At 49.2% G+C, this 27,643-nt stretch overlaps 1 protein-coding gene across 1 annotated transcript in view; it reads right to left on the reverse strand.

The window, feature by feature from the left end:
- Nucleotides 1-203: 203 nt before the first annotated feature.
- The window catches only part of LOC138924251 (neuroblastoma breakpoint family member 6-like), a 30,785-nt gene continuing 3,345 nt past the window's right edge, over nt 204-27,643 (reverse strand). Inside the window, exons 2-13 of the mRNA XM_070267927.1 lie at nt 18,206-18,415; nt 16,126-16,228; nt 15,107-15,321; nt 13,987-14,038; nt 12,300-12,475; nt 11,194-11,248; nt 9,972-10,147; nt 8,866-8,920; nt 7,817-7,989; nt 4,224-4,460; nt 3,745-3,919; nt 204-1,386 (exon numbers count right to left, since the gene is read on the reverse strand). Coding sequence (XP_070124028.1) covers nt 1,365-1,386; nt 3,745-3,919; nt 4,224-4,460; nt 7,817-7,989; nt 8,866-8,920; nt 9,972-10,147; nt 11,194-11,248; nt 12,300-12,475; nt 13,987-14,038; nt 15,107-15,321; nt 16,126-16,228; nt 18,206-18,383 — 1,617 coding nt within the window. The 5' untranslated portion in view covers nt 18,384-18,415 and the 3' untranslated portion in view covers nt 204-1,364. The remainder of the gene's footprint in view (nt 1,387-3,744; nt 3,920-4,223; nt 4,461-7,816; nt 7,990-8,865; nt 8,921-9,971; nt 10,148-11,193; nt 11,249-12,299; nt 12,476-13,986; nt 14,039-15,106; nt 15,322-16,125; nt 16,229-18,205; nt 18,416-27,643) is intronic.

Below are 27,643 nucleotides of genomic sequence, written 5' to 3' on the forward strand. Positions count from 1 at the left end.
ACACACAGAAACATGGAAACAGAAAATAGTAAATACCATCTACTACAGGTGGGTAATACAGCCTAAAACGTATGGGAGACTGTAGGACGTAACTATGAAGGAGAGAGAGAAGAATGTTTATCTTAATTTATATTTATATCCACCCAGTCAGTCATGATGATGCTGATTATAACACTGAATTTAAAAAATTCATGAGTCCACAGTGACAGTCAAAACAAAAATTTTAATAGCATAGAAGGGGAAGGAATGTTCTTTTTCATGGCACAATGCCAACAAATACAAGGCTATAGGTATGAACGGATTAGAAAATTTCCAATGTATAAATGCAAATATGTTAATCGACATACATCAGGGATCATTAAGGATGGTAAAATATTTAGAGAAAGATCTTTAGAAAAGAGGATGTTCACACACTCTCAAAGTACCACTCACCAAATTACTTACTCATTATAGAAAGGAAAAAATGTGCCCTTACAATGAACAGATCTCGTAGGCCCCTCCATGACAACGTGACCCATGCTAGTACGGCAGTCACAGAGGTGGACACACCGGACATTCTTAGTCTCCAGGTGGGCTCCACTAGGAAGCACCCAGCACTAACTACGTAGGGCTCTTGGCAAGAGGGTCGGCCTGAGTTAGTCATGAGGAAGTGGTCAGACCAGTACACAATGTAGACCATTGAACCAGACAACTGTCCTGACCTCTACAAACAAGGCAATGTCACCGCCACCAAAAACAACAAAAGGTGAGGAGAGGTTTTTGGATCCAAAGGACTAAAGAAATCTTTTTAGTCGTTTAGAACCCCAAAAGTCTCTTCTCCTTTTTGTTATCTTACTTGTGGTGACGTTGCCTTGTTTATTGAGGCGAGGCCAGTTGTCTTGTGCAGTGGTCTAGATTCTGCACTTGTCTCAGGACTACCTCATGACTGAATTCAGGCTAAACGTTGTCACCATAGCACTGCATAGTTAGTGCTGTCTGCTCCTCGCACAGCCCAGCTGGTGGCACAGAACGCCGGGTCTGTCATGTTGTCTTTTGCCAGTTGCTCCTGATTCTGCTGATGTGCAGGACGGGAACTGAGAGCAGCAAGGGTTAAGGTCTCTCATAACCGTGTGTGGGTCTAGGCGGTGGTCTCCTCAGTGACTTAGCGCAGTTGGAGGCCAAAGGGCTGGGATTTTTCCCATCAAAGCAGGCTTTGCAGTAAAAACCTTGGAGAGTGCTTTGTGGTTGTGATGTTGATCTTCAGCATAGGATCCCTTCACTGTTCTGTTTGGGTTTTAAATTGATTTGCTGTTTCAGATTTTTTTCATCAAGTGAAAACGGTACTTTTTGTGATGCGGTTTCTTTCAGATCAGTAATATCTTTCCTTAGATCCAGAGATCTTGGTATCTGAGAGACAGAAAGAGAAAATACAAATGAAATGTGAGTCTTTGCAGGTCCCAATGACAGCTGAGCCTGGAGGGATGGCTATGTGGTGACAGAGGCCAGCAGGAAGCTGAGCTCCTGTTGAGGGGAGGAGCTGAAGGAGGAGCACAGGCCGCTGAAGGGGAAAGTGAGAGCCACAAGGTAGAAGAAACACCTCCCTGCACTTCCATCCAGGCTGTGGTGCAGCATCGAGGGACACCCTGTCCTCACCCCACCAGGAGCCTGGTGACATCCCAGCTCAGAGCGGCTGCAGAGCCTTAGCCAGAGCCCTACCAGCCTTTCCTCAGCAGCCACTTCACTCCTGAAGCCCCTCAGTCTGGAGCAAAGTGATGGCTTTCCCACCCCTCCCAGGGAGGGATGTGCTTAGCATCCACCCCCCACATTCAGAAACAGACTGCTGTCGGAAGGAGAGGACCCTGGGCAGAGAAGCACACCCTCTTTAACTCCACGTCCCAGTGCTCTGAGGAGGAGGGGCACAACGCTTGAACTGGAACCCAGGCCTCAGGCCCTTTCCATAATTGGTGGAAGGTGAGAGGAAGGGCTCCGATCTGGAGGTGTCCACAGACCACAGACACTGTTGCATCACTTTGGCTCAACGGGAAAAAAGGTTTTACAGAGAAATTCTTCTCCAAAGAGACTGAGGAAAGAACCAAAGAAGGAGAAACTCAAAATGGAATTAACAAAAAGAGAGCAGGGACGGTAACCATGGCCCCATGCATTTTCCTTCATTCTTTAGCGTTGATTCCACACCAGGATACACCTTAGGGCATTTCTAGGAATATTCTCAACATCTAGACCAAAAACTCCGAAGGGGAAGCATGAGGCACCTGGTTTGACTATGTTCTCTCCCACCCCACCCCTTTATTCCCCACAAAGCACTGCATAGAGAAAGATTCTCCTTTAGTCTTTTATGCCAGTGGAAAGAATGGCATAAGAAGCATAAACATGCAATCTTTTCCTGACTTTCAGCTGTTACTTACTATTATGTTCTCTTTAAGGGAATGAGCATAAAGATTCTCTTTGGGGCTTTTACTTAACGACAAAAATTGATCAATACTAAAATTCTCAAACTGTAGTGCTGAACGCATGGGACTTGAAATCAATTGGATGGAATAGGAACTTCTAGTTTTATATGAAAAATATTAAAGAAAATACTAAATTTTATGATGTGTAATAAGGGAGGTATGGTTTTCTGTGCACTGTTTTTCAATGAAATGCTCGTTTGCTGTTTTATCTTGTCTTCAGAAAAGTGGGGGAAACTCTCCTCAAAGAAGGGAGGTCAGAAGTCTAATCCATTCATCTACCTCTTTTATCTTCTCACTTTTTTCCACGTTGTACAAAGAGTGCTGTTGAGAGAGGCATACAAATCCCCTCAATGGCTGATGGATATTCAGGCTTTTTAATGAAGCAGCCACACATTCTGGGCATTTCTATTCTGAACCTGAGATCATCGTAGAGGAATGGTCCTTGTCAAGTCTAGCTGCATGTTAGAATCCCTGGGGAGCTTTTGAAATCTACTGAAGCCCAAACCCCACTCCTGACAATTTAAATGAGAATCGCCAGGTGGGAGGTCAAGGCACTGATCTTAATTAAATTTTCACCAGGTGCTTATTACAGGGCAGTGTTAATGCCAGCTCCAATGAGGCCCTGAGGTGAGGATGCTGAGTCCCTGGAAGCCCCATGCACATTAGCACAGGCCTGCACATGTGGGCCGAGGAGAAAGCTGGCTCCAGGCCAGTCCAGCACTCCCACCTGTGACCCAGGTTCTCATTTGGTTTTTGTCATCTGGGCTCTTTGTCCTCAGTTTTAACACTTCTTCTTCTTCTTCACATGGAGAAGTCCACGGTTAAGGGTTGTCCTGGGTCAGATTCCCAAAATGACTCAGGAGGAAGATCCATGTGTGAGTGATTCATTGAGAAGAAAGAGGCAGTGGAGTTGGGGAAGCTGGGAAGGGAAGGCAAAGAAATGAAGAAAGTGTGTGATTTCAGGCAAAGTGCCTTGTGTTCAGTGGCATCAATGATGCTCTTGTGATGAGGAGGACCATGGGCTCAGGCTTCCCCGTGGCTAAGATGAAAGCAGAGAGGGAATATCAGGACAGCAGCGGCAGGAACACAGCAGAGTTCAGAGAGCAAACGAGATGGAGCTGGAAGGGCCTGGCAGGGTGGCAGCCCCCATGGAAAACAGAGGGAAGGCCACACAGAGGTCGCATCAGCTGTTGGAGTGAACAAATGAGGAAGAGAAGACACAGCGGGAGATTGAGCTAGAATCTTAGCTAGAGAGCCATGAGGCATAAGTGCATCTAAGAGCCAGCGATGTGATTACCTCAGTACCCTCAGCTGAAGGCTGGGGAAATTGCATGTTATCCTCCACTTGTTGAAGAGCAGTTTTCTTTTGATAATCTTCTGTTTCTGGGCACTTAAGGCAGCTGAGCCCTCAAGAGCATCACCCTCCAGCTTGGGAGGTTTCTTTCCTCTGAGGGAAGCATCGAAACCCAGTCCTGAAAAATAAAACCACAGCCAACAGGATCCATTGTCATTCATGATCGTACTGGGACTTAATCCTCCATCCAGGAGGGACATCAAATAAGCAGAGTGGCCAGAACAAGAAAGGCCACTGAAAGTCCATGGGTGAGGTAAGGCCAATGGCGACACTTTCATATTTTCTCTTTCTTTGATCTTACTCACACTACCCAGTAGTGATGAGATTGCCAGGAGGTGTGGGAGAGGCCCATCACCTCCCCGCTCCCACCCTCTGACGACTAACAATGGACCAGAGCTTCGTATTCCCCTTTTCTCTCTCACCTTGGAAGAGCGGCCACTGATTTCTGAAGGGATCGTGGGCTCTAAAGCTCCAGGTGGTGGAGCAAAGGCCAAGCCTGGCTTTGCCGGCACCACAGTCCAACTGGTCCAGCTGCAGCAGCAGATAACTGGTCACCTGGGTGCCTGGCTGCAGCTGTGTCTGTGAAGCTTGCAGCTCTGGCCTTTGGAAACTCCAGTTTGTCCTCAAAGGCCCTCGGTGACCGGCCTCCAGGGTGGGAGCTGAAAGGAGAAGAGGGCTCAGTGAGACCAATCCCAGCTTTCCTTTCCTCAGCCCTGGGAACCCACCCATTTCTAATGTCCATGCCTGTCAGGGAGACCACCCAGTGTCCCAAAGAAAAAAGGCAGACCTCATGTACATGAAGGAGCTGTCAGCTTCACATGTGTCCCTGGGGATGCTGAGATGGCAGGTGACAGGATGCAGTGTCCCAGAAGTGAGAAACCCACTGAGTCCAGAGGACTTTGGATGCAAGGATGAAGTCATGCCTGTGAATCTGTTGTCATTAACTTAGTCCTATAGCTTAGAGAGAAGGTTCTAGAGAGGCCTTAGGACAGGGGGGAGAAAGTGATGTTGATGTGTACCCACAGTATAAAAGAACAGGGAGAGAAGTACGGCCACAAGTCTTCAGGTCCGGTAGAAGACACAGTTGGGAAACCGTAGAACAGGGACCGAGTTATCCGAAGTTTTGTAAAGTTCTGCGGCCTTTTGAGCAGCTTTGTCTGTAATTTTTGACTGCCCTCCACCCACCCACACATGTAAATATCTATAGCCACGCAGGGCACCGGCAGCTACAGGACATGTAGTAGAGGTCTGAGTCCCCGATTGGAAACTTAGGGACAGAGAAGTGCTACAGAGTCAGACTTTGTGGTTCTTCAGGGAGGTAAGAGAGCACTCAATCCTGTGTCCCACACCCCTCGGTGGGGGCTGGGCAGTTCTCCCTAATAAACGTGTATATTTTGACTGTGAAATGAACACATACTCTCAGAAAGGGGGCTAACAAAGACTTCAAATAGCCTCAGGCCAGTCCAGGTCAGACTCAGGCGGGCTCCTGGCGCGCAGGGCCTGCTCTGCACTGCGAGGGCTCCCCTCTCTCCTGCCCTCTAGCCATCCTCATTCTCACCAAGGGTTCACTGTTCCATAGAAATGTCTCTGTGTGTCTGTTGCCATTTCGTCTTCCAGATCACAGACTCTCCTGACTCCTGTCCGTGCTCCATCCAGCCTCCCTCAAGGTGCGTTCCCTGGTTCCATCCTCTCTCACCGGCAAATGTCTCACCCGCCTTCTTACCCCAGATCCTGCCCCATCCTGTGCCTGCTCTGCTGGGGGAACTTCCTCTCCCCTCTCTGCTACACACTCTCAACTCTGCACCTCCTTTGCACTCCCTCCTTCTCTCTTCTGGCCCCTCTTTCTTCTACAGCATCGCTTCCCACACCTCCCTTAGATAAATCCTCTGGAATCAGCCTGCCCTCCAGCCCCCACCCCAGCCCTGCGCCACATGCCTCTTCTGGCTTCCAGGTCTTTTTCCACAAGGACTTCTCTCGGGCTGTACCCTGTACTGCCTGTAGCCCCTCTGCTGCCATACACACTGTTTACATGTTGTCATCAGCGAACCCCAACACAGGACGGGTCCGTGTAGAATTTAGGTGATCTCTTCACTTATCTCAGCCCATCTGCATGGGGCAATTTGTCCTTTCCTGCTGCATTTTGAACGATGGCCTGGCAAGGCCGTGCCCCATCACACACATCTCACTTCTGAGGTGTGTCTGAGCATTTCTCATCCTCCTCATGGGGACCAAGACCTGGCTGTCAGGGTAACCGAGACAGAGCTATGCAGCTTTACAAGGGCAGCAGGACAACTCTAAGTGAGAGCAGAAAAGCCCCGAGGGCAGGGGCTGGTGAGACAGATCTCTCAGCCCTGGCTGATTTTCCATGGAGAGAGCTCCTCATGGAGCTGCAGCTTCCCTGGGAGGGCCTGGGTGAGCCGCTGGCTCTGCTCACAGGACGGAGTGCTCGGAGAGGGTAGGAGCTGGCAGGTCGGCATGAGTGGAAACAGGAGTTCTTTGGATGTCTTCCAACTTTTCTGTTTAAGTTTAAAATTGTTTGACATAGTTTGGAACAAAGCACAAGGAAGAGGGTGAGCACTATCCCCGCTTAGTCCCTGATGTTCCGACTGCTGAGAGCAGGAGACAGAGCCTGAGCAGGGGAGTCAGGCCAAACGGGGGCCACAGTCCCACTGTGCACTGACTGGGGGTCTGGGGCTAGCAAAGTGACCTTGCTGAGCCTCAGTGCCCTCGGCTCCAACATGAGATACCTCACCTATTGAGAGCGGCTCTGTGAGGACCGAATGGGTTATAGTGTCCACGGAGCTCACTTGCTGAGGGGCGTGGCACACAACAGACACAAAAGACCTGTGTGACATTTTCAGTCATGAATTGTTGTGATCCTCAGAAAGCCTTCGATTCTCTGCACCTCGGGAAGAACGGGAAACAGGAAAGAGGACGGTCCAGTGTGAAAAGGCCCTTACTGACCCGAAAAGGTTGAAGGACAAGTTGTTCATGGTCGATTTCACTATAAAATAGTCAGAGAGAGTCAGGAACACCACAGAGTTTCTGGCTCTTCCTACAAGATGATTTCATGAGTAAAGGCTCCTAACAATCCAACCACCTCGCCCAGAAGAGAAGTCCGGAAGATCGCCTCCGGGAGAGGAGATGAAAACTGTGTTTGAATCTCCCTGCTTGAGGAAATGGCGGCCCCAGTGGGATCTTGCTCACCAGGGAGGACTTTTCTGGAGATAATGGGTAGGGAAGCTTGTGCGCTTTGCTCATAAATTAGGCCAATACCCACATCAGGTACACAGGCTGTTGATAGTTTACATGAGATGATACCGCAGAGACTAGACATGTGATTGAAACTACAACCTCCACATGGAATAAATCAATGGTGTTGCACAAAGGATGAAACCCATGGCCATTGGTGGAGGATGAAAAATCAGAATGAGAGCTTTGGCTTCATTGAAAACACAGAAACAGGCAGGATTTGGTGCTCAGGATCTCGTATCCAAATGCTTCAGAAGCGGGTAGGCACCCCAGGGGAAAAACTTTGAGCTCCGGAACCATGTAACACATGTTGCAAATATAGAGCAGACTGCAAATCTGTGTGGAAAGCCAGAGAGTTTGTACAAAACTACTCAGGAAATACAAGTAGCAACATCATTCCATGAGTATGAGAATTCTTAGGGTGAAAAAGAGAGGTTTTTCACAAATTCCTCCAGGTAACAAAATGATGGCTGAGACTTTTCCATTATCCCTCTATTTCCCCTCTTGAACCTGACTTGATAGGAACAGTCTGCAGTTGTGAGAAATGCCAGGTGACAGGAGTTGAGACTAGAAGAAGAAAATTATCCGACCACAGGATGCTTCTTAAAATTAACTGCAGGAGCACAACTCAAACTAGAAGGAGTCTACAGAACCCATTGGCAGGGATGCACCTCTCAGCCAATGCAGGGTGCTGGATTCAAAGAACATAGACATTACCAGAAAACCACAAGGAATTTGTGCCATTTACAATGGGAGTACTCACCCTCTGCATCCAGGGTTTGGAAGATTTCGTGTCTGTCAAATGACAATGAAGAATCACTGTAAGGTCTGTAGGAGGAGGACAGGTCATGTTCAATGGAACGAGAAAAAAAATATTTATTCACGGCGTCCTTGGGGAATCCATTATCTTTCATATAGAGCAGATTGCTGCTGAGGCTGTTGGGGTAGAGATGAGTGAAGATAAAAAAAAAGGCATTAGGAAAGACAAAAACCAAGGGACGGTTTGGATGGGAAGGATGAGAGTGGGATCACCTAAAACAGAGTTAAGGCACCCATCAAGAGAGAAAAAGGAAACTTGCCCTGTCTAGGAAGAGAGTGTGGTTGGAAAGTGAACAGGAGAGAGAGGGAGATAATTAGGGAGAAAAGGAGAAAGAGGGAAAGAAAGTGGAAAAAGGACCCAGCAGAGACAGCTTAGAGGATGGAGGAAAAGAAAAGATCATGAGAAAGAGGGAAAAAATGTGATGAGAGAGAGGATTGAGTATACCAGGAGACGAGAGACATGAAAAAGGTAAACTCAGAAAAGAAGAAGGGTGGCATGAATAGTATTGAATAGAGTGGGCAGGAACATAAACGAAGCAGACAAAGGGTAAACTGACTCTGGCATGAGGGTAAACTCAGAGAAAGCTGGGCTTTCGGGTGTATTTTATTACGAATTGTGGCATGATGCGGACTTGGGTCACGAAGGACCGTCTTGGCCGGGAAATAGCCGCCACCGTGGGAACGGCAACCGGGCAGAGGCAGACATGCGTCCCCCGCTGGGTGACAGAAGAAAGAGAGAACGGGAGAGCGCACGCCATCCGCCGACAGATGAGCACACCTCCGGCATCTGACCGCACGTGACCACACTGGAGAGAGATCACGGAATTGGCCCATCCGAGGACCACGGTGAGAAACACAGAGCACTCTGGGAAAGGGACACTTGGCGGTTGCGTGCGTGGGGGAAACGGGGATAGTCAGCGCTCGCTGAACTCCCTCGATCGGAGATGCCCAGATGGCCCCTTCCAATGGAGTCCCGGGATTCTTCCGAGTTACCTGCAACACAGGCCGTCTTGGACGCCCCCGTCGTCCTCCGGATCGGTGTGTTGGCCTGGAAAGAAATTCGCACGGGGCCAGTCACACTAAGCAGATCCCCGCTCGACCCTTGGGAATCCAGTGTCCAGTCCCAGCCCAGGGACCTCCACATCCTCAGTGTGACAACGGCAGACGGGAAGAGCAATCTGCCAGGAGACCTCAGGCGGTGTCTCGTGAAAGCGCCGGCCTGGCTTTGCCGAGCCAGCGGGCCGCGTCTCCCCGATCGGGGAGGCCCTCAGCCCAGGATGCTCTCCCGAGTCTGGGAAAACAGCCAAAGAGGCGTGGGGCTCACACCTTCTGGGGCACCAGCCTAAGTGCCCGCTCGCACAAGTGCCGCGCTACTCAGCCTTCTCTGCGCGGGGACGCTAGTTGTGGAGGCTCGAGTCGAACTCATCGCCTGAGGGGAGAAGGCCGGCTGCACTCTACAAACCCTGGCATCCAGAGGCATCGTCGCCCCCTGCTCCGCAGAAACACTGGCCACCCTGTGGGCTGGGAGAAGGCCAAGGCCTAGGCTCGCACGCGGGAAACACGGGAGCACGGGAAACGGGACAGGTGGCTAGGGGCGTTCTTCCGAGGACTGCTTCGGAAGAGAGGCCAACGTGACGGAGACGGAGAGTGGGGCCCACAAGAGTGAAGCCCGGGAGGCGTCTCGGAGGCAGATGTCCACAAGGAGGCCAGGCGCACGGGGTGGGCCTAGAATCTGGAGGGACACGCCTCAGGCGTGAAAGTTAGAGCACTGAAGGTGCGAGGAGACATTTCACGCCAGCGGGGATGTTTGACAGACACCTGCCCTGGCGCTACGTGCGGCACAGGGGAGCTGAGTTTGTCCTGCCGGCTTTGGGTCCCGTGATGTGTCACTGGGGCCAGGGGCACCTGGGCGCATCCTGGCAAGAAGGAAGGGAGCGCAGCTCCCTCAAGCGTCTCCCGTCTGTGCTTCCAACTCTGTCCTCCAGCCTGATTCCCTTCAATGTGTCTGTCTGCACAGCCCGAGGGCTGGCATGCCAAGGACACCGACCGCCCAGGGAGTCCAGCTGGAGCCTTATCCCCTGCACAGCGGCAATACTCACTGGGGGTGTCTGCCAGGGAGGAGACGGCCAGGCCCTGGAAGCAGAAGACGGCACTGCTCGACTGAGTCCAGCAGGACTCGGACTGGCCGACGTCCGTGGCGCAGGTCCAGGAGTATTCCTCCAGGCACGCTCTCGGGAGCGGAGGCTCGACCGTGGGCGGCACATCCCTGCCGAGCCTGTGGGCGGAGGGAGGGCTCAAGTGGAGACAAGCGGCTTTGGGAAACACACATTCCTAGAGCTGCTTTCCCTGGAAGGTGGAAGGGTCTGCTCACAGAAGAGCAATGGGAAGGGCTCAGCCAGGGAGATCACACAATCCTCCTCTGGCTGGGGCCAGGCCGCAGTTGAAGTGGGAACAGGAGAGAGAGCTGGAAAAAGACAGAGACAGAGACAGAGAGGGCCGGGGGGGTGGGGCGCGCAGGGAGAGAGACAGAGAGCGCGAGAGAGCGAGCGATCCAGCGTGAGCCGACGAGAGACAGACAGACAGACACAGACACAGAGACAGAGACAGAGACAGAGACAGAGACAGAGAGACAGACAGAGAGAGACACAGAGAGAGAGAGGGAGAGAGACAGACACACAGACAGAGACAGAGGAGGAGAGAGCGAGCAGAGCCTGCTCAGAGCACCGAGCAGAAAATGAGCTCTTGAGCAAGGAGGACGAGCGCCTCCACTCCACAAGAGTCATCACACACCCACACACTCAGAGGACCCTAAAGGCGGCGTCAACACTCTTGCATCCAGTTGGTGGAAATGCACAGACAGCTGCCAAGTGAACCCTGCCTGGCTCTGGCACCACTGTCGACTCCCAGAAATCTGGAAGCTGCAAGGTCTGCCTCTCTCCCTACTGGGGCATGATGCGGACTTGGGTCACGAAGGACCGTCTTGGCCGGGAAATAGCCGCCACCGTGGGAACGGCAACCGGGCAGAGGCAGACATGCGTCCCCCGCTGGGTGACAGAAGAAAGAGAGAACGGGAGAGCGCACGCCATCCGCCGACAGATGAGCACACCTCCGGCATCTGACCGCACGTGACCACACTGGAGAGAGATCACGGAATTGGCCCATCCGAGGACCACGGTGAGAAACACAGAGCACTCTGGGAAAGGGACACTTGGCGGTTGCGTGCGTGGGGGAAACGGGGATAGTCAGCGCTCGCTGAACTCCCTCGATCGGAGATGCCCAGATGGCCCCTTCCAATGGAGTCCCGGGATTCTTCCGAGTTACCTGCAACACAGGCCGTCTTGGACGCCCCCGTCGTCCTCCGGATCGGTGTGTTGGCCTGGAAAGAAATTCGCACGGGGCCAGTCACACTAAGCAGATCCCCGCTCGACCCTTGGGAATCCAGTGTCCAGTCCCAGCCCAGGGACCTCCACATCCTCAGTGTGACAACGGCAGACGGGAAGAGCAATCTGCCAGGAGACCTCAGGCGGTGTCTCGTGAAAGCGCCGGCCTGGCTTTGCCGAGCCAGCGGGCCGCGTCTCCCCGATCGGGGAGGCCCTCAGCCCAGGATGCTCTCCCGAGTCTGGGAAAACAGCCAAAGAGGCGTGGGGCTCACACCTTCTGGGGCACCAGCCTAAGTGCCCGCTCGCACAAGTGCCGCGCTACTCAGCCTTCTCTGCGCGGGGACGCTAGTTGTGGAGGCTCGAGTCGAACTCATCGCCTGAGGGGAGAAGGCCGGCTGCACTCTACAAACCCTGGCATCCAGAGGCATCGTCGCCCCCTGCTCCGCAGAAACACTGGCCACCCTGTGGGCTGGGAGAAGGCCAAGGCCTAGGCTCGCACGCGGGAAACACGGGAGCACGGGAAACGGGACAGGTGGCTAGGGGCGTTCTTCCGAGGACTGCTTCGGAAGAGAGGCCAACGTGACGGAGACGGAGAGTGGGGCCCACAAGAGTGAAGCCCGGGAGGCGTCTCGGAGGCAGATGTCCACAAGGAGGCCAGGCGCACGGGGTGGGCCTAGAATCTGGAGGGACACGCCTCAGGCGTGAAAGTTAGAGCACTGAAGGTGCGAGGAGACATTTCACGCCAGCGGGGATGTTTGACAGACACCTGCCCTGGCGCTACGTGCGGCACAGGGGAGCTGAGTTTGTCCTGCCGGCTTTGGGTCCCGTGATGTGTCACTGGGGCCAGGGGCACCTGGGCGCATCCTGGCAAGAAGGAAGGGAGCGCAGCTCCCTCAAGCGTCTCCCGTCTGTGCTTCCAACTCTGTCCTCCAGCCTGATTCCCTTCAATGTGTCTGTCTGCACAGCCCGAGGGCTGGCATGCCAAGGACACCGACCGCCCAGGGAGTCCAGCTGGAGCCTTATCCCCTGCACAGCGGCAATACTCACTGGGGGTGTCTGCCAGGGAGGAGACGGCCAGGCCCTGGAAGCAGAAGACGGCACTGCTCGACTGAGTCCAGCAGGACTCGGACTGGCCGACGTCCGTGGCGCAGGTCCAGGAGTATTCCTCCAGGCACGCTCTCGGGAGCGGAGGCTCGACCGTGGGCGGCACATCCCTGCCGAGCCTGTGGGCGGAGGGAGGGCTCAAGTGGAGACAAGCGGCTTTGGGAAACACACATTCCTAGAGCTGCTTTCCCTGGAAGGTGGAAGGGTCTGCTCACAGAAGAGCAATGGGAAGGGCTCAGCCAGGGAGATCACACAATCCTCCTCTGGCTGGGGCCAGGCCGCAGTTGAAGTGGGAACAGGAGAGAGAGCTGGAAAAAGACAGAGACAGAGACAGAGAGGGCCGGGGGGGTGGGGCGCGCAGGGAGAGAGACAGAGAGCGCGAGAGAGCGAGCGATCCAGCGTGAGCCGACGAGAGACAGACAGACAGACACAGACACAGAGACAGAGACAGAGACAGAGACAGAGACAGAGAGACAGACAGAGAGAGACACAGAGAGAGAGAGGGAGAGAGACAGACACACAGACAGAGACAGAGGAGGAGAGAGCGAGCAGAGCCTGCTCAGAGCACCGAGCAGAAAATGAGCTCTTGAGCAAGGAGGACGAGCGCCTCCACTCCACAAGAGTCATCACACACCCACACACTCAGAGGACCCTAAAGGCGGCGTCAACACTCTTGCATCCAGTTGGTGGAAATGCACAGACAGCTGCCAAGTGAACCCTGCCTGGCTCTGGCACCACTGTCGACTCCCAGAAATCTGGAAGCTGCAAGGTCTGCCTCTCTCCCTACTGGGGCATGATGCGGACTTGGGTCACGAAGGACCGTCTTGGCCGGGAAATAGCCGCCACCGTGGGAACGGCAACCGGGCAGAGGCAGACATGCGTCCCCCGCTGGGTGACAGAAGAAAGAGAGAACGGGAGAGCGCACGCCATCCGCCGACAGATGAGCACACCTCCGGCATCTGACCGCACGTGACCACACTGGAGAGAGATCACGGAATTGGCCCATCCGAGGACCACGGTGAGAAACACAGAGCACTCTGGGAAAGGGACACTTGGCGGTTGTCTACATGGGGAAACGGGGATAGCGAGCACTTCCTGATGTCCCTATATCTGAGATTGTCTCATTTCCCCTTCAAATGAAGTCCCTTCTTGTTTGATTGTATAATCTCCATGATGGTCTGCATTCTATGCTTCCTTCTCTGACTGTTTACAGAACAGGTACATTTTTCTCATCTCACTGCATTTTTGTTGTTTAATGCGGTTTATCATCCCTTTAGTTTTTGCACTGCTAGTTTACTTCCTTCCAGAGAGCATCATTAATGTGTAGCAGTTAGATATGCGTCTCACCCTGATTTTTGTTGCAGGAGAAAATAGACCTTTTCTCTATGTGCATGATTTCCTAAGGGTGTTGCGTTCTCTTGTGTCAGACTTACAGGTCCATAGAGATGAGTGACATTGAAGTTAACAGAGCCTTTTCCTTGTTGGTTGAGTGAATTAAATCATTACAACCTCCACGTTTCCTTCTCTTGCCTCTGGCATTTGTGACTTTGTTCCCCTCACTTACTCTTCTTTCTGATACTGTCTCCACATTTTCCCTGCCCATTACCGGCACCAGATTATTCATTGTCACCTGTGAGTGAGTGTGCCTTGTGTCTTTTCGTCTTCCTTGTCTTCGTTATTCCCTGCAAATAAATTCAGAAATGTCCAGTTAGCACTTTCCCACTTTAACCTCTATAAACGCAGTGACTTCAACAGCCATAGAGACATAAATATCTATGCAGGAGTCCGTATGGTCTTGAAGTCCTAGCGCATTGTCTTGAAAGCATTGCCCCAGCATGGATTTCTGATTCATCAGGCGGTGTGTCTGTGATCCACTGGATCTCCATCATTGCAGACTCTGCCTGAAATTGGGCAAAAGTTTAAGCTGTCTTTTGTTCCTCATATCACTGGATACTTGTCCAGCTTCCATCTTGAATTCTGTGACTGCGTGCTCCATTCTGCCACAAATCCTGCCAAAGGCACAGGCCCTATATCCCTTCCCAGCTCTCACAGAGAACCTCGTCCTTTCTCTAAGGAGACAAGAAAGAACCCAAGCCAACATCCCTCATCTGGGGACTTTAAGGGCCCTCCAAGTTGGCTTCTGTGTGTTGTGGAGGGAAATTCTCTCTACGGAAAGGTCTCCAGTCTAAACTCTCTACCACCAAGTTCTACCACATCCAGTACCTTGCCCAACCCCACAGAGCGAGGGGCTTGCTTTGTTCTGAAGTGCATTCATAGACATTCCTGCGTTTGATGACTACAGCTACCGTGAACAGATTATTGGATCCATTTTACTGCTGAGGAGATTGATACGGATGAAGTAAAAATCAATCTCTCACCCAGTGTTAGTACCATCAGCTCTCAGGCTGGAGCCTGGGAATGGCCACCCTTAGTCCAAGGCTCTTTTCACTCAAACAAGCTGCCTCCTGTCACGTCCTCTTTTGTGTCCTCTGACAGTAGGTAGGTGTGGCCTCCTGCCCTAAAGGTCACAGTCCATCAGGAAGGAAGCCGACACTTGCACCACTATGACCTCCACCCTGGGCATATCTGCTCTCTGCGCCCACCTAGCCAGTCCTGGTCCTACCACGGTCCCAAGTGCAACACGCAAACTGGGACAGCTTGTCAAAACATTACGAGGGGAGGTGTGGAGGGTCTTGTGAGCCAGGCACCTTGGAGAATTTCAGTGCAGTGAGGGCCTGTGGCCACCTTACCTGGGCCGAGTATGTGGGCAAGGTGCTTGGCCAGCCTATATCCCTCAGCCAGTTGCTGGCGGAAGGCCTGCCCTTGGTGGTCGTCAGAGCCGTTGTGTGTCAGCAGGTCATTGAGGTGCTGACTCAGCAGGGCCCACACTTCTCGCCCTTCCTGTAACTTGTGCCGCAGATAGGCCAGTTGCTGCTTCTGCTCTTGAATTAGGAGATTGGATTCCCTAAGGTGGGACAGAAGAGAAGACTTGAGAGTCCAAAGGGATGAGTGACAGATTCTAAAGATTTTCAAGATTTCTGTGAGAACTGCCCCCAAGGAGTCCTCAGAGAATTCTGGCCGATGTGTGGCGACTTGCCTGTGGCAAAGAGAAAGAGGAAGGTAAAGCACAGGTTTCCTCTGTATCAGAGAGAGCTCCCGTCAGATTCCTGGACATCCTACTCATTGTTTCTGCTGTCAACAAAACCAGGTGTCTTCCTAAACCTGTTTTAAAAACGTGTCTCTTCAGTTAACCCCTTCAGCCATGCCCGCTTCTATGTTGAAATACACATGGTGCATTCTGCAGTGAATGGACACAAAGCCAGACACAGAAATGTGCACGAGCACAGCTGGGTTAGCTGGAAAGAACACGAGAATGACAGGGTCAAGGAGACAGAATTCTTTAGAAAGAAAACACAACAAGCCCTCGTGAGACAGGCGGTGATTGTGATTAAAGGGAAATGAGCGGGTGATGGCACAACACTGTCAACGTACTAAATGCCACCGAATCGTTCACCTCAATTTGTGCAAATTCGTGTTTGGTGAGTTTCAGTTCAAAAATTTATAGTTTTGAAAAAAAAGAGTAAGTGAGCCTCTGAATAACTGGAGTCCATAATTTTCCAATTACTTTTCCCTAGTTGCTTTATAAACATTTGAACGCAAGTGCCTGCCGTGTACATTTCTGCCTTCTCTTGGCCCAAAGTTGCTCCCTGCCCCACTTCAGCTTTTCCCACAGCTACCCACCAGCCTACCCCCACACAGCCCTCCTTACCTGAGCTTCTTGGCTAGCGTTGACTTCTCTGCCAGCTTCCCCTCCTCAAAAGGCAGCTTGTCCCCAAGCACGGATTCAATGATGTCTTTGCACTCTCCACACTCTGAAAAAGGACAGAGAGCCCTGCCTCAGTGGAAAGCTGGCCATGCTGCTGTGGTCACTGCCTTCAAGGGAGGAAGCAGGGTCCATGCCCAGTACCAGGCTCCACACTGGGATTTCCGCATCTTATTCCTCGGCCTCCAAACTACTACACAGCATTGGGTTACTCCCCATTTTAGAGCTGAGGAAAGAGAAGCTCCAAGGCACAGAAAGTAATTAGATACGTTAACTTCTATTTGACAAAGGCAGAATTCCCATCCCCTGAGACTGACCCTGAGTCGTGGGCCTTAGTCACGTTACCAAGCCTCGCAGCCTCTTAAGTGAAACACCAAGCAGGCGCGTGCAGTAGTGATTGCCTGTGTGCTTGGGAAGGCCCGGTGGACTCTACTGACTGTTGGTTCCCTTGAGCTCAGAATTTCAAGGTCAAGTACATCCAAGATAAAGACGTTTATATGGATTCAACCCTGTAAAATATTATGCATTTGCCCATAAATTTCTGAAGGAAACGTGCACAGATACTAAGAAAGTTTGTGTTAAATTAAAAGCAATAGAAGGAAGAACTAACAAATAGTGTTGACCCTGTGACAGGGACTTACAGAAATCATCCATGTGATGCATTGCAACAACTCAAACAAGTAGGTACCATGACAGCACCGGATTAACAGAGGAGGAAACTGAGGCACAGAAAGACACACAGCTTGGATTGGAGCCCAGAAAGACTGGCCCAGAGTCCATGCTCTTCACCACTGCACCGTGTTACATTGACACCCAGGTCTTAAGTGATATCTTTCTTCTTCATCAGCTTCAAAATGTGTTTCCTACAGTTACGCTGTGATTCTAAGGCAGGATGTAAATAAAACTTTGTTTGTCCTTTCCTGAAAGCTCATCTCTTCACTTTTTAAACGGCAGGCTTTGATTTTCTCTGTGTCAGTCAATTTAGTTACTCCCCCCTCAATGGCTTATTGAAAAGCAATTGTAGGAAACGACCCCAATTCAGGCTCCGAGTTGTCAAGATCCTTCTAAACACTCTGCTGTGCACATGCCCTGGTTGTCACGGTTCTTGTCGTCACTACAGCCCAGTCTCACTGAGCAGGCAATCGAGCTTCCAGTTTTGAGGCTGACTGGGGCAGGGAAGGGCCTGCCTCACACACTGGCTTGAGTTTTCCTGGGGCTAGTGGTCTCCCCCACCTACCTCACTTTGTGGCCTCAATTTGGCCACAGGTCTCATAGCCCAGACTCTCAAGGTCACCTGGACCTGTTGGTTGCCCTGCATCCCTGAGGGTTCACCAGCTGAGTGGGAGACACAGGTGGTGGGACAGATTCTCTGGTTTCCATAGAAACAGCCCCAACCTTACCACAGGGTGTCAAACGTCTTCCTCAGACTCAGGAAGAAGAGCCCGTGCCCTGGAAGAGAGGGCTTCCCTCTCACCAGGGCATTCCCTGTCTTGATGGTGTCACTCCTGGATAGCACAGTTTCGGTGAGGAGCATATTCATCTTTAAGCTCCTATAAAGCAGCTACTATCATCTGTTTTCCCACTGTAAGTAGCACAGTGCTTTGCCCATGGGACCTCAGAGAAGCTTGAACTGAGGGAGTTCACTCGTCCCAGACATTTAGGCCCAGAGTGATGCAGGATGTGGTAAAGGACAGAGAGGATGCTGAGAGAAACAGTGCAGCCCTTTCCTGAGAGGAAGACGCAATTGTGTGGCTGCACCAGCAATCGATGTCTGGGACTCGAATTCTAAAGCCGCCGTATACCACACTGCAAATCTGAAAAAGTGGCTAAACTCTTTGTGCATCAGTTTCTCCATCCCCAGCAAAATGAGGGCAAAATACCTAACTCTGACTTTCCTGGATTGTGGTCAGAATGAAAGTTATTTTGACAAAGGGACCAGAGGATAAAGTCTGGAGAAATTTTAGTGTCCTAGAGGGCAGACAGGGATCACTCACCCATCTGGGGAGCACGGCCCTGGGAGACTTACTGTGCTTCTGCAGCTCGGTGGCCAGGGAGTAGGCAGCAGCTTCGGATACAAGGAATTCCTCCATGAGGGCTTGGAAGTCCTGCTTGCTTTGTGCCAGCTGTGAACGCAATTCCTGGTTGGACTCCTGGAGGGTCACCTCTGCCCTCGGATCAGACAAAGCGTGAGGACACACGGCCATGGTGATGTTGGCAGAAGAGGTAGAGCCAGAGACTGGGCAGAGAAACCCAAACACATAATGAGTGAAAAGCAAAGACAAAAAGGTTTCACCAGGCCAGAGGGGTGTTTACACAGGAATCCTTAACTTACCGTTGGGGACAACTAGATCAACACTCTACAACAGCTGAGGGTCCGGAACTGCCAAAACAAGGTTCAAGATGACAGAGCTCAGAGCCACAGGCACCGCCTGCAGCTCAGAGTCAGACAGGAGTGATGGAGAGAGGCCCCAGCACGCCAGTTAACGGTCTGGCGTTGCAATAACAGAATTGGAAGGTGGAGGTGTCATGGAATCTTAGGAGCCCCTGCCTTCCAGTTGCCTAGGCCCTGCTGCTACCCCAGGCTGCCCGGCCTTTTCTGAAGGCCACTGCTGATGGGCATCACCCCAAAGCAGCTGTCTAGTCTCGTGGTGACGCTACCGACCTGTCTCTTTCCAGAAAATATCTAAGCATAGTTCTCAGTGCCCATTCCTGTGTGCATCTCAAAACAGAAAGAGAAACCAGTGTCCCAACAAAGTTTGTCTTCTGAAGCACCGTCACGAAGTCACCCCACTTTCTCTCTAAATGTAAACCGATCTTAAGGTTTTCCCAGACGTGAAAGATGGCAAACTTTTAGACTCTCATGCTGCTATTCGCTGGGCTTTCTCCAGTTTTTTCTACATCCATTAAAAGGGACAAAAGCAGAGTGTAATACTAAGTGAATGAATACTTCGTTAAAAAATTGTTCTCTGTCCTGACTCACAATACTCCTCTTGCTGCATCCCTGTGTTGTGTCGACTTCTTGCCCCTCACTAGGGCAGCATGTTGGCTTATCTTCAAACTTAAGTCAGTGTGACATCTCTACCTCCTAAAATCCTTCTCTATGTGTGGGCCGCTTTTGTGGTTGTTACTTTTTAAGTGTCCGTAAACACTATCTTTCCTACTTGTTGGTTCCGGATATCCACGTATTATGCCTTCTAGTCCCACAAGAGCTCTTTTCCAGCTCTGAAAATGATTACAGTGGTTTATGAGTATATCCTGAATACACGTAGTGGCCCTTTCTTTTGCAAACACTTGTCAACCTGATGCTATTTCTTGTCGTCATTCAGTTCACTCACGTTTGGAACAGATCAGGGATGCGGAGCAGTGTTGATGGATTGTTGCTGGACAGATCCCTTCGAGCTGTCGTCATGCTACTGACCTGCGGTTATATTCCTCTACCAGAATGTGGAATTTCAAGGTCACGGTTCAGGGATGGTGGATGACCCACAGTGTTATGTGTGTGATGGGGTTCAGTGACAGAGAAGCTGAGGTTGACAAGAGAGGCACAGGCAGGCAGGGGAAAGTGGTGCCCTGAATGCCCTGCTCACTTTCTTGTCATCTCTTCCCACCCGGGTCTTGTGAAGAGGAGAATTGGGAGACCCCCTGTGGCATTGGTCTCTTCAGTTTAGCTGCTGCACTCGCCCGAGCTGAGGGCGCGATGGGTCTGGCCATGTACCACCGAGCTTTCATGTCAAGGTAAAGGACAGAGGACCGCATCAACCGCTTTTGAGGCTCATCTCCTCCCCACGCCACGCCATCCTCCAACGACACTGTGGAATGCTATTGGTGTGTCAGAGCCATGAAAAGCTTTAAAGAAATCTCTCTTTTGGTGTCAGTTGGATGTGACATTCTTTTCTTTATGTCTCAAAGTCTGTGGTCTAGTGGGCCCAACTGTCCTGAACTGGAATGGACTTGCCAACTTTCTGGTGTTTTGTTAGGTGGCTAGAATATTTATAAGATTTTCTGAGTTCAAACCTCACTGTTGAAGTTTGAATGAAGAATGACAGGACTTACTTTGTAAAGTGAGAGACTCAGAGAAGATTGGTCTCATCGATGAGCAGAAAGAGTAAATTTCACTTCTACTCAAAGCACGCTAGAATTTGAAATTATGGCTCTCACTGGTGTCAAGGTGGAGTGCCGGGTGCCTGAGGCGTATGTCCCTAAGGCCTCATGTCTATGCTATAAAATGGATGAAGTTAAAGTGCAGTCAGATGGGCCAGATCCCCTTCCATTCTAGAGTCCTCCAACAGTTTCTCCCCTGCTTTAGCGACTTGATTGAAAGTATCCTTGTTGTTCTGCTCTGTCCTGCTTTTGTCTTTTGCATAAAAGTTATACAGCTCCATGTTTCCTACCCCCAGGTCAATCATTATAATAAGCACCTGCATCCAAAGCAGTCCTGAGACAAAAGAAACAAAGCTGGAGGTATGGTACTCCCTGATTTCAAAATATACTACAAGCTCTATTAATCAAAACATTATGGGGCCAGCCCGTTGGCACGCAGAGTGCTTTGAGCTCACATGTGCCACTTCAGCGGCCCAGGGTTCGCCAGTTCGGATAGCGGGTGTGGACCTACTCACTGCTTAACAAGTCATGCTGTGGCACCGGTCCTACAGAAAAGAAAATAGAGGAAGATGTGCATGGATGTCAGCTCAGGCCCAATCTTCCACAGCAAAAAGGTGAAGATTGGTGGCAGATGTTAGAAGAGGACTAAACTTCCTCAAAAAAAAAAATCATGATACTGGAAAGAAAACAGACACAAAGATCAATAGAACTGGAGCTCGATCCAAGATGGCGCCATGAGTAGTCCTCTTTGTCTCTCCCCCTTCGAGTCTACAATTATTTGGACACTTATCGCTTAACAAAGGATATCCAGACAGCATCTCAGGACGTCTGAGAGACCCACGCGACTATACATCGAAAGGCGGACGGACTTTCCTCCGGGAGGATGTGGAAATAGGTGAAAACTCTCCGACCCCGACCCAACAGCCTAGTACCCGCAAGCGGCTTTCTTCCAACGGATGCCCCCAGAAGATCAACACACATCTAGGGCAGGAGCGAGCACACAACAGAGGAGCGACGGTGGAAACAGGTGACCAGAACCCTACCTAAACCTCCTGCCGTTACTCCTAAAGGCAGAGGGAAACTTTGGAGTTGCACACCTGGGCCAGCGGGGAGAGTCTCTCCCCGCCATTGGCGGGGAGATCCCGCCTGGTGCTCACGGCGCCCGGAGGGTCCCAGAGAGAGTCTCTGAGGGTACGGAGGTCCCCCGGCTGCCACTGCCTGCACGGTGGGGCTAGGGAGTGCCGGAGATCTCCGAGCAGACTGGGGCTGGGTGAAGCTCCAGGGGCCGGCTCTGCGCCCTGGAGGGGAAGCTCTGGAGTTCTGCCTGGGCAGCAGACAGGGCTCTCTGTCTGCCATTAGTGGAGGGGCCATGCCCAGCATTCACAACTCCGGGAAAGTCCCGGAGAGAACCCCAGAGGGCGAAGTGACCTCCAGCTGCCATTGCCCGCCCCGTGGGGCTAGGGATTGCTGGAGATCTTGGAGAGGACTGGGGCTGGGTGAAGCTCCAGAGGCCGGCTCCGCGGCCCGGAGGGGAAGCTCCAGAGTTCTGCCCGGGCAGCAGACAAAACTCTCTGCTATTAGCGGAGGGGCCACGCCCAGCATCCACAATACTGGGAGGGTCCCGGAGAGGAGAATATCAGGCAGGGCAGCAGCTGACCAGCTACCACTGAAATCAGGATCTCTGGCTATCCCCCAAGACAGGGCAAAGGGCTCCCCGAGTTCCTGGGGAACAGGACTGGGGCTGGGGGGAGTTCCAGCGACCCAGCTCCATAGCCTAGGGGGAAACCCTACAGGCTCACAGCAGCCTCAGGGAAAGCCTCTGCACAGCACTAGTAGAAAGCACCCATCCGGCAGTCACAAGGCTGGAAGAACCTGGGACAAAAGCAGCATAGCTAGGTGAACTAACCACAGACTGTAGAAGATGCCAATAGCTCTCCTGCGACCCATAGTGGACAAGTGAGATTTTGTGGGTGCTGACAGCGACGGAGTGACAAATATAAGTGATCCCACCCCTGGCCGCTGGAAAAGCCCATAACACCGTTGCAGACACCAAGGAGGGAGCACGTCTACGTGGGCTGCAACAGTAGGCACCAGCAGCCTGAAGCCCCCCGAGACAGCCCCCAAGGCAGAGGAGGGAATCCAAAGGACCGCTGTGACTACGAGGAGGGGCCCAGGCCCAGTTAGCAACTGCAGATAGGGTTCCTGGTTGGTGCAGTATAAACAGCTGCTCCCCCACCGCAGCAGCAGAAACAAGTGAAAGGAGCAACTAAACTCTATCTCTATGCGGAGGCACAAATCAACAACATCAAGCAATATGAAAAAATACATTAAATCTCCAGAACAGAAAGAAAATAACAAACACACAGAAAACAATCCCAAAGAAAATGAGATATATAACCTAAATGATGATGACTTCAAAACAGCCATCATTAAAATACTCAATGAGTTAAGAGAGAATTCTGACCGACAACTCAACGAGTTCAGGAGCTATGTCACAAAAGAGTTTGATACGATAAAGAAGAACCAAACAGAAATACTGGAAATGAAGAACACAATAGAGGAGATTAAGAAAAATCTAGATGCTCTGAACAGTAGGGCCGATAATATGGAGGAAAGAATTAGCAATTTGGAAGATGGCAATATAGAATTGCTGAAGGCAGAGGAGGAGAGAGAAGTAAGACTAAAAAGAAATGAAGAAACTCTCCAAGAATTATCAGACACAATTAGGAGATGCAACGTAAGGATTATAGGTATACCAGAGGGAGAAGAGAAGGAGAAAGGGGCAGAAAACCTATTCAAAGAAATAATGGCTGAGAACTTCCCAAATCTGGTGAGGGAGATGGATCTTCAGGTGACAGAAGCCAATAGATCTCCAAACTTTATCAATGCAAGAAGACCAACTCCACGGCATATAGTAGTGAAGCTAGCAAAAGTCAACGACAAGGAGAAAATACTAAGGACAGCCAGGCAAAAGAAACTAGCCTACAAAGGAACCCCCATCAGGCTATCAGCAGATTTCTCAGCAGAAACTTTACAGGCTAGAAGAGAGTGGAATGATATATTCAAAAATCTGAAGGACAAAAATCTACAGCCGAGAAGTCTCTACCCAGCGAAAATATCCTTCAAATACGATGGAGAAATAAAAACTTTCCCAGATAAACAAAAATTAAGGGAGTTCATTGCCACAAAACCTCCTCTTCAGGAAATCCTCAGGAATACCCTCATTCCTGAAAAATCCAAAAAAGGAAAGGGGCTACAAAACCAAGAGCAGAGGAGATAAGTAGAAGGACAACAACAGAGAGTAGCAGCTCTTCATCAGAACAGATTAAACCATGGGACGAGAAACAAAGGAAACTGAAGAAAACCGGAAAACAAGACACAAAATGGTAGTGGTAGGCCCCCACATCTCAATAATCACTCTAAATGTAAATGGATTGAACTCCCCAATCAAAAGACACAGAGTGGCAGGATGGAGCAAAGAACAAGATCCAACAATATGCTGCCTCCAGGAAACACACCTCAGCCCCAAAGACAAACACAGACTCAGAGTGAAGGGATGGAGAACAATACTCCAAGCTAATAATGAACAAAAGAAAGCAGGTGTCGCTATACTAATATCAGACAAGGTAGATTTCAAAGCAAAACAGATAAAGAAAGACAAAGAGGGACAGTATATAATGATAAAAGGGACTCTCCACCAAGAAGACATAACACTTATAAATATATACGCACCCAACACAGGAGCACCCAAATTTGTAAAGCAACTCTTAATAGAACTAAAAGAAGACATCAACAACAATACAATAATAGTAGGGGACCTCAACACACCATTAACACCAATGGACAGAACATCCAGACAGAAAATCAACAAGGAAATAATAGAAGTAAATGAAAAATTAGACCAGATGGACTTAATGGATATATAGAGAACACTTCATCCAAAAACAGCAGGTTACACATTCTTCTCAAATGCACATGGAACATTCTCAAGGATTGACCATATTTTGGGAAACAAAGCAAACATCAATAAATACAAGAGAGTTGAAATAATATCAAGCATCTTTTCTGATTATAATGCTATGAAACTAGAAATCAACTACAAGAAAAAAGCAGAGAAAGGTGCAAAAATGTGGAGACTAAACAACACACTTCTGAACAAACAATGGATCATTGAAGAAATTAAAGAAGAAGTCAAATATTATCTGGAGACAAATCAAAATGAGAACACGACATACCAAACCATTTGGGATGCAGCAAAAGCAGTCCTAAGAGGGAAATTCATCGCAATACAGGCTCACCTCACTAAACAAGAAAAAGCTCACGTAAGCAACCTCAAACGACACCTAACAGAACTAGAGAAAGAAGAACAAGCAAAGCCCAGAGTCAGTAGAAGGAGGGAAATAATAAAAATAAGAGCAGAAATAAACGATATTGAAACAAAAAATACAATAGAAAGGATCAATGAAACAAAGAGTTGGTTCTTCGAAAGAATTAACAAAATTGACAAACCCTTAGCCAGACTCACCAAGAAAAGAAGAGAGAAATCGCAAATAAATAAAATTAGGAATGAGAGAGGAGAAATCACAACAGATACCAATGAAATACAAGAGATCATAAGAGAATACTATGAAAAACTATATGCCAACAAATTGAACAACCTGGAAGAAATGGACAAATTCCTAGACTCCTACAATCTCCCCAAACTGAATCAGGAAGAAATGGAGAATCTGAATAGGCCAATGACAAGTATGGAAATAGAAACGGTAATCAAAAACCTCCCCAAAAATAAGAGTCCAGGACCAGACGGCTTCTCTGGAGAATTCTGCCAAACATTCAAAGAAGACTTAATACCTATTCTTCTCAAACTGTTCCAGAAAATTGAGAAAGATGGAGTACTCCCTAACACATTCTATGAAGCCAACATCACTCTGATCCCCAAACCTGACAAGGACAACACAAAGAAGGAGAACTACAGGCCGATATCACTGATGAACATAGATGCAAAAATCCTCAACAAAATTTTGGCAAACCGAATACAGCAATACATCAAAAAGATTATACACCATGATCAAGTGGGATTTATACCAGGGACACAGGGATGGTTCAACATCCGCAGGTCAATCAACGTGATACACTACATCAACAAAATGAAACACAAAAACCACATGATCATCTCAATAGATGCAGAGAAAGCATTCGACAAGATCCAACACCCATTTATGATAAAAACCCTCAATAAAATGGGTATAGAAGGAAAGTACCTCAACATAATAAAGGCCATATATGACAGACCCACAGCCAACATCATACTCAATGGACAAAAACTGAAAGCCATCCCTCTGAGGACAGGAACAAGACAAGCGTGCCCACTTTCGCCACTCCTATTCAACATAGTACTGGAGGTGCTGGCCAGAGCAATTCGGCAGGAAAAAGAAATAAAAGGAATCCAAATAGGTAACGAAGAAGTAAAACTCTCGCTGTTTGCAGACGACATGATCTTATATATAGAAAACCCCAAAGAATCCATAGAAAATCTATTAGAAATAATCAACAACTACAGCAAAGTAGCAGGGTATAAAATTAACGTGCATAAATCAGTAGCATTTCTATACACTAACAATGAACTAACAGAAAAAAAACTCAAGAACTCAATCCCATTCACAATCGCAACGAAAAGAATAAAATACCTTGGGATAAACTTAACCAAGGAAGTGAAGGATCTATACAATGAAAACTACAAGACTTTCTTGAAAGAAATTGACGATGACATAAAGAGATGAAAAGACATTCCATGCACATGGATTGGAAGAATAAACATAGTTAAAATGTCCATACTACCTAAAGCAATCTACACATTCAATGCTATCCCAATCAGAATCCCAAGAACATTCTTCACAGAAATTGAACAAACAATCCTAAAATTCATATGGGGCAACAAAAGACCGCAAATTGCTAAAGCAATCCTGAGCAAGAAAAACAAAGCCGGCGGAATCACAATCCCCGATTTCAAAACATACTACAAAGCTACAGTGATCAAAACAGCATGGTACTGGTACAAAAACAGGTCCACAGATCAATGGAACAGAATTGAAAGCCCAGAGATAAAACCACACATCTATGGACAGCTAATCTTCGACAAAGGAGCAGAGGGCCTACAATGGAGAAAAGAAAGTCTCTTCAACAAATGGTGCTGGGAAAACTGCACAGCCACATGCAAAAGATTGAAAATTGACCATTCTTTTTCACCACACACCAAAATAAACTCAAAATGGATCAAAGACCTAAAGATTAGGCCTGAGACAATAAGTCTTTTGGAAGAGAATATAGGCAGTACACTCTTTGACACCAGTTTCAAAAGAATCTTTTCAGACACTATAACTCCTCAGTTGAGGGAAACGATAGAAAGAATAAACAAATGGGACTTCATCAGACTAAAGAGCTTCTTCAAGGCAAGGGAAAATAGGATTGAAATAAAAAAACAGCTCACTAATTGGGAAAAAATATTTACAAGCCACTTATCCAACAAAGGGTTAATCTCCATAATATACAAAGAACTCACACTGCTTAACAACAAAAAAACAAACAACCCGATCAAAAAATGGGCAGAGGACATGAACAGACATTTCTCAAAAGAAGATATGAATATGGCCAATAGACACATGAAAAGATGTTCATCATCGCTAATCATCAGGGAAATGCAAATCAAAACTACACTAAGATATCACCTTACACCCGTTAGATTGGCAAAAACATCCAAAACCAAGAGCGACAAATGTTGCAGAGGTTGTGGAGAAAAAGGAACCCTCATACACTGTTGGTGGGAATGCAAACTGGTACAGCCACTGTGGAAAACACTATGGAGATTTCTCAAAAAGTTACAAATAGAAATACCCCATGACCCAGCCATCCCATTACTGTATCTATACTAAGAACCTGAAATCAGAAATCTCAAGAGTCCGTTGCACCCCTATGTTCATCGCAGCATTATTTACAATAGCCAAGACGTGGAACCAACCTACATGCCCAGAAACTGATGATTGGATAAAGAAGATGTGGTATATATACACAATGGAATACTACTCAGCCATAAAAAAAGACAAAATTGGCCCATTCACAGCAACGTGGATGGACCTTGAGGGTATTATGTTAAGCGAAATAAGCCAGTCAGAGAAAGATGAACTCTATATGACTCCACTCATAGGTGGAAGTTAGTATATTGATAAGCAGATCTGATCGGTGGTTACCAGGGAAAAGGGGGGGTGGGGGGAGGGCATAAAGGGGGAAGTGGTGTACCCACAACATGACTAACAAAAATGTACAACTGAAATCTCACAAGGTTGTAATCTACCATAACATTAATAAA

Source organism: Equus caballus, chromosome 5, assembly GCF_041296265.1.
Source record: "Equus caballus isolate H_3958 breed thoroughbred chromosome 5, TB-T2T, whole genome shotgun sequence".
In the NCBI taxonomy this organism is placed as follows: domain Eukaryota; kingdom Metazoa; phylum Chordata; class Mammalia; order Perissodactyla; family Equidae; genus Equus; species Equus caballus.